This window comes from Lates calcarifer, linkage group LG19 (assembly GCF_001640805.2).
Source record: "Lates calcarifer isolate ASB-BC8 linkage group LG19, TLL_Latcal_v3, whole genome shotgun sequence".
NCBI lineage: Eukaryota > Metazoa > Chordata > Actinopteri > Centropomidae > Lates > Lates calcarifer.
The window spans coordinates 12182978-12195087 of record NC_066851.1 but is presented as its reverse complement, the minus strand read 5'-3'; the positions used below and the strand labels follow the sequence as shown (position 1 = coordinate 12195087).

Sequence of the window (12110 nt, the reverse complement as noted above, 5' to 3'; positions counted from 1 at the left end):
GCAAGTATTCAGCTGCAAAGAGGAGCCGGTTCAGCCTGGGCCCTTATATGGAAACTTGGAGCGATTTTCCCCTCCGGTTTCATCAACATAATGCAGAATGACTTTGCAGACGTTTTTAATCAGAGATGTGTAGAGACTGAAAGAGAGGAGAGAGACAGTAGCAAAGGAGGGCCAGGCTGGATGGAGGGAAGAAACACTGTGGACACAACAGTGCTGCATGTGAGCTGGCAGTTTCAGGTCTAAGGGGTCAACCGCTATAAAGATGTGCTGTGTGTGTATGTGCAGGTGAATGTGTGTGTCTGTGGCAGCAAAGCATTAAGTAAAGGGTCATTTCCCTCAAGTGCAGCCAGGCTGACAGAGGAGCTGAGGCATTACTACTGCTCGGCTGACAGACTAACAGAAACAATCAGTTATAAATAGAAACCTTCCCCTTGTCTCATTCTTTCACTCACTCACTCTCTCATGTTACATTCTCTAACTTTCTTTCCCTCCTCTCCATCTTCCCTCCCTGTCCCCCTTATCCCCTCGTCTTCCTGCTTCCTCTCTGGCTCAATTCATGCATGGTTCCCTCTTCAGTATAATTAAGCATGACTCAGCAGTATGAGAACTGTTTGATGTTGTCAGTTACATAAACTGCAGCCTTGGCGACAGCTGCCAACTTTGTGGTAATTGCATCTGATAGGCAGCTGACCATCCTCTGACCACACCTCCATTATCATGTCATATCGTTCCCTAATGCATTTGCCAGGAAGTGACATCAAACTTGATAAGCTAAATCACTGTGTGACACACTGAAACATCCTTAAGTTAGTGTGTCCTCCTGTCCTTGTTTGCTCCACCAGCTGATAAGACAAACTTGTCTCCCACTTCAACCACAATATTACATTGAAACAACGCCTTATGTACCATTTGTCTGGTTGCTGAGTAGAATATTCAAATGCAAGGTGTCAATTTCACAACTGCACACAAGCAACAAGGGGCTCATTGTGAATGTCTTGTGCAATATTTTCAATGAGGAGATGCCTCATAACCTTTATTCAAACATTTGGTATATTCGGAAAATATCTTTTGGATTTTATACATCAAAGCCTGTTTACGGGTCTTTGGGAGTACAGCTGCACATGTAAAAAAAAGTTGTGTAAACCTGATACTTAATCTTTTAATCTGTCCAACCCAGCAATGTTACAGCAGCGTAATGCTAAATAGGAGGAGTGTCTTTTAACATGAAGTTCTGTAGATTAAAGAGTGCTTGTCCAAAAAACAGATGTCGGTGTGCAAAGGTGGTGCAATGGGAGGCCCACTACAAATCTGTGGCACCGAAGAGGTTAACTAGAGGTGTATATGTTGAGTCTGAGTGCTTGTAGAAGTAAACTGTTTATAAATGTAGCCTAGAGGCCTGAGAGTCAGGAGAGGTTTTTAGGTTCAGTTTTAGTGGTTTCACTGAGCAATACACAAAATACGTTCATGTCTAAATTGTGTTGGAAACAATGTGGAAACCCCAGTTTAAGGTTGTCAATTGCAAATAATTTACAGATGTTTTAAATGTATTTTTGTCCTAATGGTTTACTTTGGAGGACTGTTGCTGTGTTGTAATCATAGGATCTATGAGAAATAAATGGAATGGTTTAGACTTTATTGTTTCAGTTCCAGGGAAGACTTTTATTTTGATATTCACATTTGGTTCCCAGCACCGAGGTTCAGGCAAAAGACATAACAAACTGTTGCAGTTCATCAAATGTCCTGCAGGTGACAGTGTTAGCATATTCTATACATGGTGGTACTAATCATTGAGTGAAGGAGAAGCAGAGTGTCATGAAAAGTGGGAAGTTAAATTAGGGGGAAAAAAGGATGAAAAGGACGCTGGGGATACAAAAGCAGATGAGATACCACATTGGAGAAAATGAGATATGACAAAAGGGGATAAGTGAGTGGGAAATGAAAAGGAGACAGGGAGGGTAGGGAGGATGAAGGGGCGAGGAGCGAGGCGGCGGCTGTCTCCACGGAGATCAGTTTGGGGGAAAATGAAAAGCTGTGTGTCAGAGACTTATGGGAGCATCAGTGGAAGCTGACAAGTCTTTATGTGACAGAGAAACCATGAGCATCAAGTTGCCACCTCCTGCCTCCAATATAGATGCTGTACATGAAGACTGTGTGTGTGTGTGTGTGTGTGTGTGTGTGTGTGTGTGTGTGTTTGTTTGTTTGTTTGTGTGTGTGTGTGGGCACACGCTGGAGTGAGTGTGTTCAAAAATGCAGATGAGAGATGAAGACAGCGTCATGGCCCTCTGACGTCAGCCCTCCATCTGTGCCCTGAATAGAGGACAAGTAGCTTTGCTGATGTCAAACCTATTCCTCATGTTAACAGACTGGCTGAAAATGGGTCATTTCTCATACAGGTCTCAGCACAGTCACCTACAGTTTTGCGTGTGTGTACGGGCACGTGCGCGCATGTTTGAGACACGCAGGGAGGAACAAGACTGCCACAACATATGCATTAGAGTAAACTCTGCAGCAGCAGACGGCAGATTTCCCTCAGCAGAGTTTATTTTAGGCTGCATCGATTGAAGGATTGAGTTGGCTTTGACTTTGAAAGGAGCAGGAGAGGAGAGACTGGCAAGTGCGGGAGGAAAAGTCAATTAATGTGGGAAACATAAAGAGTTAGGATTTTTTTAAAAAAACTGAAATGGAATGATGGACATTAGAAAGTTTATAGTGTTATGCTGTGGGAGGTGGCACATGAAAAATAAAAGTAAGAGCTACATATATTTTTACCCCTTGGTCATGCTAGCTTTGTGTGCATTCACAGTACATGCATGTTGTATGTTGCCTGTACAGAGACGGGGAGAGTGAAGCAGAGTTCTTGATTGTTCAGGAAATGGGGGAAGGGTGTACATGGATGTTTCAGGGGCCAAGTCAGATGTGATTAATGTTGCCATCGCTTGAGAGAACACACAGCACACTCCGGGATGCGCAGTGTGTGTCCATGCTACACACCATAGCACTCTTGGATTTTCATAGTGGACTCAGATTGCAGTGTGCTTTTTAGATAAATCAATCATTTTCGTGTTTGCAGGAGGTTGACGAATTACAGGGTCTCCCACTGACCTGCTGTTTGGTGCTGTTTCCTGCTTTTTAATGGCTGTACTCAATAGCAGTCACATTAGTAGATTTCCATGGAGTGTAGTCCACTGAATTACACCAGTCCTGTTCTACTTCTGTGTCCAACTTATGGCTCATTAACATATAGATTAGATGTAGAGGACTCAGTGTGGTTTATAACCCGTCTTCCCCACTTCTATGGCATCATTAGTGTGAAGATGAGGAGGTCAGGCGGGGAGAAAGGAGACGGGAGGAGGCAGCAAAGGGTGACACAGAAGCAATAAAGGCTCAAGTAATATTCACAATATGATGTGCTATGGTGTCAAGATGTTATGAATGTCATACTTTTTGTGCAGAATAATACTCTCTGTGTAGCCATCTGCTTTTTTCTCTTACCTGCCTGTCAGTTCACATCAGTCCTCTCAAAGTGTTTGCCTATGTGCTCACTGAAAATCTAATCCTGTTCTCCACACATGGGCAGTATTTATATATATTTAGCATGTCTGTGCCCACTCTGTCCTGGAAGAGGGAGACATCCTCTCTTACCCTTTTAATATTTGTTCTCTTTTCTCCCCGTTAAAAGGAAGGATTAAAGGAGTTTTTCATAATCCAAATTGAGGGTCTGAATATTGTGTCTGTGCTGTACAGATTGTGAAACCCTTGGAGGCGAATGTGTGATTTGTGATTGTTGGCTGTGTAAATAAAACTGACTTTAGGCAGAGATTCAAAGAGGGAACTACTGTTAAAACTCAACAGAGACAGAGGAGTTGTTATGGTCAAAAAAAGGTTAATCTTTCATCTCTGAAGTACATTGCATGGCTGAAGAGTTGCTTGAAATAGTTGCTTCTGGGGGAATCTTCTCTTTACACAGAGTTATATAATGTATACAAACCACTGGGGTTGATCTTAAGTTTACATTTGGATAAAGGGTTCACCTTTTTAGGAGTTGCATGTTTGGTAGATGAATTCACTTCTTTATTCACCTTTAGAGCCAGTCAGCCAGACTCACTTTGTGGATTGTGTGGTTTTATTTAATGACTTTATTTATGTCCTTGTAAATGTCCGTGATTCTCAACCAGTGGTGAAATATAATTACATTTCCTCAAGTACTGTACTTATGCTCTGCTCAACTTTGTGTTACCAGCGTCTCAGTAGAATTGGATGAGGATTTTGACTTTGGGTTTTATACAGTTACTGTTGATATGTGGCTGTGACGTAGCTGTCAGTGATAGTGTGAATGGTTGTTTGTCTATTTGTGTTGGCCCTGCGATGGACTGGCATCCAGAGTGTAACCCACCTCTCGCCCAATGTCAGGGGTTACTAAAGAACCTGTGCTATAGGGAGAGACAGCATGCTATAATACACACATAGTGGTTTGGTGATCTATAATTCTTGAGTGCTGTTTGACCTGGAATTGACAGGGTTATATATATCACCAGAGAAGGAAGAGGAGAAGCAGTAGGACATGTAACGCTGCTCTACAGCCTCAGGATTAGGAGCTATTTACAGACCAAAAGCAGATTCTCCTCTACGCTCGCGTGCCTTCACTGTCTCTCCCCCATAAAGTCTGTTTTTGACACGGCATCCACCGAGACTTAACAGGGGATAGGATTTATTGTGTTTAAAGTCTGAACCACCAAACACTTTCACTGTCATTCACCTTGAATCCAATAAGTATTTCCTTGTTTATCGTACGGTGACTGTAGCTGCAGCCCCACAGCAGAGCCTGTGTTTACGGTTTTATTTTTCTTCTTTAAGTGCTGATCAAGTATTAATCAGATCAATTTTACCTATATATATTGAAAAGACAAAATGCCCTTAAGATATGTTGTCATTTTATCATTTTGTTAGCCCCGCTGTGACACTCAAAATACTGTACATTCCCACGACGCCCTCTTTTGCTAAAATTCTTAAATGTGGGCCTTTGTAGATATTACAGAGTCTGGCAGTGGATTTCTACATGCATAATGCTATTAGAGACCATGACGGAAAGACTGCACTAAAAACACAAGTGGTGACCCAGTTTTCCTGAATCATAACATCATTATTTGGCATTGCTGCTGCTTGTGTGTCCCACAGCAGTGCACTGCAGTGTGTTGCTGCCTTTTGCTTTCATCCTGTGGCCTTGTTACTGTGTTCTGATATCACAAAAAATATGCTACACAATCTGCATTAGTCACCTGATTTCATAAGGAAACCTCGGCTGAAATATGCAGTTTTAAAAGTGGACTTGGTTGGAGCAGATGGCACAATAAAGTATTGATATGCACTCGCATACTATATGAACACCACTTTGGTCCAGACTGAAATGTGTCAACAACTCTTGGATCAATTACAGTGACATTTTATCTGGACATTTATGGTCCCCAGAGGATGAATCCTAATGACTTTGGTAATTTGCAGATATTGTATGGACTAACTTGAAACTTGGTTCATTGAAGTCCTCCTGACTACCAGTACTTTGGTTTATGACCAAACTCGAAAAACCAATCACACTCCCATCAGCCTAAGCTAATGCCTGTTTAGTGCTAGTTAGCTAATGTTGTTAGCTTGCTAACACACTAAACTAACATGGCGAGCATGGTAAACATTATACCTGCTAAACACGTTAGCATACTCATTGTGAGCATATTAGTATGCTAAAGATAGAATTTAGCTCAAAGTACCACTGTCCCTACAGCCTTTTAACTGCTAGCATGACTGCAGCTTCTTTCACTAACGATGTAATAAGGATGGCAGGTACGAGGGTAGAAAATGTACTGGGATAAGTCAGAGCATGTACCATGTTTAGGGTTTGAATGCAACATTTATGTTACCATTAGTGTACTCATATTGTGCCTGATGCAGCCCCTTGTGATTTTTTTCTTATGCAGAGCTGTGAACAAAATGTTATCACTCTGCTGGATTCTCCCCCGTTGAATCTAGGTCACATTTTCACCACATAATTCATGATGACAAAAATTTTCAACAAAGGCTCCTCTTTATGGATTCAACTTGATCTTGCTGGAATATACTAAACTATTTGTCTCTCTTTCACACACATAACAAACAGTGGTTTGTCAGTTTTCTCCTAATTAGTGTGCGACTAGACCTTGATAAATGCATCATGGGCTGAAATGAGAAGCACACAGTACTCAGTCTCTTTGCTGTCAGTTCTTGAAGCTAATAATAACCAGCGCAAAGGTACCAGAGTTCATAATGCAGAATTGTCAAATGTGTTTTAATCTGGACTTGGACGTCTACACTGATAAGCATGTATAGAAATGGCAGGATATTTTCTCCAGCAGGTGGGACATGATGTATTTTCAACCGTCACTCAGCTGATTTACTCTGCCCTTTCACATTCAATCTCTCTCTCTCCCTTTCTCTATCTCTGCTCTCCTGTCCAGACAGTTATTAAAAGAGTGAACCTGTCAGTCACTGACAGTATTACATCCTCTGCTCGTCTGCTCTCTCCTCACCATCTAGGTGCACCACTAGCACAGATACTGTTAGGAGATGTCACACTGTCACAGTTTGAGCGTTGATCTTGGTTTCATGGACCAAAGCCTAAGGTAAGATAAGATATGAAAAGATAAATCTGTAATTTTTCTAATAGAGAGGGGAGCAGGCAGTTTATATGAATGTACAATAGATGTAACATTTTGTCATTATTGCTTGTTCTGTGTCTGTTCATACCTGCAAAAAAAAAAAGACTTGAGTCTCAACCACGCTAGCAGCTTTGTGAGTCTTTAGCCTAGAGGCACAGCTCTGAGCTAAATGCTAACACTGGCATGCTAACATGCTTAAAATAACACTGCTACCATGCTGAACCTTGGCAGGCATCATGTTTACTATTTTCACCATCTTAGTTAGCAAGCTATCATGCTAACATTTTGAAATTAGCGTTAAACACAAACACAGCTGAGGCTGACGGAAATTTTATTAGCTTATTTGATGACACTCCTTCCAATAAATGTTGAGACATTTATCTTAAAACTAGAAATGTCAACCTGCTGATGGAACTGAGGCAAAGTCAGTGGATTACAAAAGTCATTAGGATCCATCCTATGGGGACAATGAATGTTTGTGCAAAATTTCATCGCAATCCACTCAGTAGTTACTTCAGTCAGGATAGACCAGCCATATACTCCTAGCATGGCTACAAAAAGATTACTTTGGATCTACAATTAATATCAGCCCTTCAGTCTTTCACTGTTGCTTGCTGACAGTGAGTTGGCAACCAGACTGTTAAAGCCATGAACTCTGCGTGAGTGTTATCACTGGGGAAATAAATGAATAACACTTGTTTCACAGTGAGGATTTTCTGCCCTCTCTTTCCTGTTGGCTTGTTCTCTTTGCTTTGGCACAGGCTCATATTGGGTGACCTTTGCCACCTGCTGCTACATTTGCATTTTAGATTTAACACATTCACCTCTCATTTTTCAAGTCGCTTCAGTGAAAAAATAAACAACCCCGTTATTGTTGATTTAGATTTTTATATCATGATAAGGACAGTTAAGTGGGCCTTGTGAAATCCTGTTTGGTAAACCTGCCAACTTCACTAGTCGCTACCATATTGTAATGTTTAACCAGTTGGAGCAATCCTTCACGCAGCTAGCCTAAAAACATTGTCATTAATGTGTGTATACAGTCTGACCAGCCTGACTGACTGAATAAAATATTACACGTGTCCCTAAGCTTTGTCTAACTTCAGTGTTTGTATGAATCACTAAGGCCCCAGGTTGGATTAATTTGGTGTAAAGCACAAAGCAGCCCAATAACCAGGACAGGCACGCAGATGGTGGCTGGATCATACAGAGGATTGACCTTGTTTCCATCTCAGCTCTGGATCTGATTGTGTATAATCCTGGCCCACTGACAGACTGACTGATCATCTGTGGATAAAAGGAATGTCAGCAGTTTCTGTCTGAGAAGAAAAAAAAGAAAAAAGAAATGAACAACCCACTCAGTTTGAATACAACCTTGAAATGCCTCCAAAGAACAAAAGCTGTAAAAACAGAGACAGCAGGGCAGGTGAGAAAGCAAAGGAGGTCTGATGCCAAGTGTTGTTTAAGTGCTCTTGAACAAGACAGTGAACCCCTGCCAGATGTTATATGGTCAGAAAGCTAACCATGTGCTCTGACTCTTCATGCTGTGCAAAATTATCAGACTGTTAGGGGGCTTCTTTTGCTTAACTGCATAATTTACATTTCTTAAACTTTTTTTTATTTCCCCCTAAATTTCCTTTCTGTGAGTGCACCCTCTGGATTCACTGATGGGTGGTTGAAAAGGGGGGAACAATGGGGAGGTGTGGAGTGAGGAGGGGTGAAGCAGCAGCGGTTCCACCACCTGCCACCCGCTGGGCTGGGTTGTAGGTGGGGTTTAGAGACCCATGGGGAGGGTGGTTGGAGGGGGTTGGTGGATTTTGGAGGGAATATACCCCAGTTTTAGCTGCCTCTTCTCACGTGAACATATGCACAGAGGAGACAGACTCATACAAAACCCCGGACCTGCCCCTAATCTAGATCCCAAATCTGCCCCCAGAATGAGATTTACAATAATCTGAGGCTCTTAGACAAAACACCACTGTGGCTGCAGTCTGCAGAACAAAACACAAAGGATGTTTAGTGTGTGTGTTGCTTGTACTCAGGGCCAGGAGCTGCATGAAATTCCTTCCTGTATCTGAATCAAAACTGTGGAAATTGTGGCCTTTTTGTGGTTAAGAACATTTTAGGGCTGATCACATATAAATGCAAATACCGTGGTGCATTTGTAAGAATATTAACTGTGAGATGCAGACAAAGAGCAACGTGTACAAATGCTGTAAAGGTCAACACTTCATCTCACTTTCTGAGTGTTTTGAAATTGTAATATCCTTGTGATTTCACAAAACAAGTATTGCAGTGTGCAAATGCAACACCGGCCTTGTACTGCATCACAATGAGCACCTTGTTTTCTCACATAATCCCATCTGCTGCTGAGCTCGGTAGATCTATTGCTGGCTCGATGTTATTGTGTAATAAGTGAAGCAGAGTGCAGTGTTTTCCAGAGGGAGAGAGAGAGGGTGCTGCAGCTGAGAGGTCAACAACACGGAGGCCTTGAACCATAAACCGATCAAGGCTTTTACTCATCTACCGTTAAAAAGGTGCTTCGCCACATCCCTTTCATCCCGCCGGTAAAGGTCAAATCTAGCCAGGCCCGCCTTTGAACCGGGAAGCGATTGTAGATAAACGGACAGATACCTGCACAGGCAGAGAGAGCGTCACGCAGACAGATTGTATCGCCTCTGCTGGGCTGCTATAAAAACAGAGAGTGAAACAAATGCGTCCTTTCATGGTCTCTTCCTCTGCTGTTTTCAGAGCATCCCTGCCTTTGTGTAATTTTGTCGGCTCCGTCTTGTGATCTAGGAAGAAAGGGGGGGAGTGTTTCCGACGTGAATATAGGCCACAGACTCTGTCTTCTGTCGGCTTATTATTTTTCCCTGCAAGCTTGAATTATAAATAATGCAAAGAAGACCCCCCCCCCTTACATGCATATACAAAACCCCGAGTCAGAATAAAGAAGCAGCCAGTTTCCCCCCTTTTATTCTATAGGATATCCCTCTTTTTTCCCCTCAGTAAACTCCCACCCTGCTCACTTTTTAATTTGCTCCTTCTCTCGATACCCCTCACCCTCCTCAAGCACTCTTTCTTTTTCTCCTTCCACCCCCTCCCCCTCTATCCCATTTATTTCTCTCTTTCATCAATCCCCTAGTCTCCTCTTCCTTCTCTCCCCCTCTTGTCCTTGTTTTAAGGATCCCTCGGTCTCTGTGCAGTCTGCAGCGGGCCAGATAAGACAGACAGAGGACAGAATGATAATCATGTTTGGCCACAGCAGAGATCTCCTGGCAGCGTTGGGTTTGACTGTTTGGTGGTGGCTGCGGGGAAAGATGTGACGTTGGTTTGTTATGGTGCGTCCCCATGTGACTCCATACCATTAGCCTACATACAGTGTGTGTGTGCGCATGTGTGTGTGTGATGTAGTATAAGGTGGCAACTGGTCTCTGAAGACCCACAGTCCCTCAGTCGCTTCATTAGTAACATTGGTTGTTCTCCCTCATTTGTTTGCATTTTGTCTCCTTCTCCTCTTCTCTCCTTCCTACCCTTCCCTGTCTTCTCACCCCCCTCCCTCTCTCTTCTCCTGCCCCCATAGTTTTTCCTTTCCTTTTCTCCCTGCCCTTTTGTCCTCTCCTTTCTTCTTTTACTTCGCCTTGTCCTGTCCCTTTTCCTCCTCTCCTCTTTTCTCTGTCTGTCTTGTCTCCCCTCCTCTCTCCTCCCTTCTTCTCTCCTCTGTTGCCCTCTCCTTTTCTCCCCTACCTTACTTTGTCCTCTCCCCATTTCATCTTTTCTCCTCTCCTCTCCTCCCCTCTTTTCCCCTCTACTAACCTCTCCCTTTTGCCTCTCTGCTCTCTCTCCTCCCCTCTCCACTCCCACCCAACTTCATGCTCTCCTCTTTTGACCTCTTCTCCCACACCTCAGCTTGTCCTCTCCTCTGCTCCCCCTTTCTCCTTTTTTGTCCATCTCTAACCCTCCCTCTTTCTCATTCTCTACCTTTTCCTCACCTCTTTTTTCATCTCTTCCTCTCTCCTGTACCTCCCCTCTCCCCTTTTTTTACTCTCCCTGCCTTTCCTCTCCTCCCTCTCGTCGTCTATCCTCTCCTCTCTCACCGGCCAAAAGGAGGCGGATCTATCTGACAGGCCCAGCCCCCCCCTGCGCTCTGACTGTGTGACAGGGGAAGGCTGGGCTGTCCCGAACATTATCTAAACACTCACACACACACACAGCCCCTGACACACACTCACACACACATACACACACAGTAACTGCCTATGCCAGAGCCTGCCTGCGCTCTCAGCTCAAGCCCTCTTAAAGCTGTTTTTCTGCTGGAGATCAGTGAGCGCTAACGACACACAGCTGCCTCTGCTGAAGACAGGAGAAGGACGAGAGGAGAACAGAGGGAGGGGGGACAGAGGGAGGAGAGGACAAGCACGGGGGAAAACAAAACCACCAGCAACCTCTTAAACTCCTTGTCTTTGGTCTCCGGTGCAGTCGTTCTTCAGCAGGGAGTGTTTCTCTGCTGTAGTTCAGGACTTTTCTTTTTTTGTGTGTGTGTGTGTGAGAGGGGGAGGAATAAGAAGAGGAAAGAGTTCACATGACATAATCGGAGTGAATGGGTTGCCATGGTGACTCACCCAGGGAGCCTGACCCGTACAGAGTGAATGGAGGGAGCGCCTCGGACGCCAAGTGAACGATAAACTAACAGAGGGGAGTCACCAGAGAAAGAGAGAGAGACAGAGAGAGAGAGATAGGAAGAGAGAGCCAGAGGAGAGAGAGACAGCGAAGGAGTGGTGGATAACAGAGGGGAGCACAGAGGAGCGGAGCAGAGGTTGAGAATGGAGGACGGGTTTTCCAGCTACAGCAGCTTGTATGACACCTCATCACTGCTACAGTTCTGCAACGGTAAAACTAACTAATCCTTCCCTCCCACATCCCTCTCTTCCCTCAGCCGCATGTCGTTTCTCTGGACTTGACATGTCATCAGCTGACTGGCTAAACTTGACACCGAGCAGAGGTGCACTTGGGCTGTGTGCGTTTGTGTGTCTGTGTTGCAGGCATGAGCTATTTTAGCTCCAGCTCCCAGGGCTTTGGTGAAATGAGTTCAGCCCTTTATGCTGCTGTGCATGACTTTAACATTTTCCCTCACTGTTTAAGCCTAGCTGCACTGATTAACCAATAGATGTAGAGGAGATCATTTGAATGTTTGAGCTACCACAGAGGACATTTACAGAAAAAAGCACACTCTAGATTTTAACAGGAAGTTTCTGGAATCAGTGCCAGAATAATGTCAACAGTGCACGGCAGCCAGCAGCCATCAGCACAGCTAATAAACAAAGAAGGAGGAAAGGTGAGGAACAGTCCTTTGCTCGCAGCGCTGCCCTGATTACTCTGGTTCTGCTTGGTGTGATGAGGGCATGTTGTATGAATATATCTGAC

At 43.9% G+C, this 12110-nt stretch overlaps 1 protein-coding gene across 6 annotated transcripts in view; it reads left to right on the top strand.

The window, feature by feature from the left end:
* Nucleotides 1–12110, top strand: part of eml1 (EMAP like 1) — a 63325-nt gene that overhangs the window by 11364 nt on the left and 39851 nt on the right. The window contains exon 1 of one of the 6 annotated variants that reach the window (XM_051077928.1): nt 6565–6650. The exons of 3 other annotated variants lie outside the window; for them this stretch is intronic. Coding sequence is in view for 2 of the 3 variants with exons in the window: in XM_018683939.2 (XP_018539455.1) it covers nt 11510–11576 (67 nt within the window). In the remaining variant the exon portion in view is untranslated. Of the gene's footprint in view, nt 1–6564; nt 6651–10868; nt 11577–12110 lie in introns of those variants that run through there. 2 more of the 6 variants (XM_018683939.2, XM_018683943.2) reach the window with 2 other exon arrangements.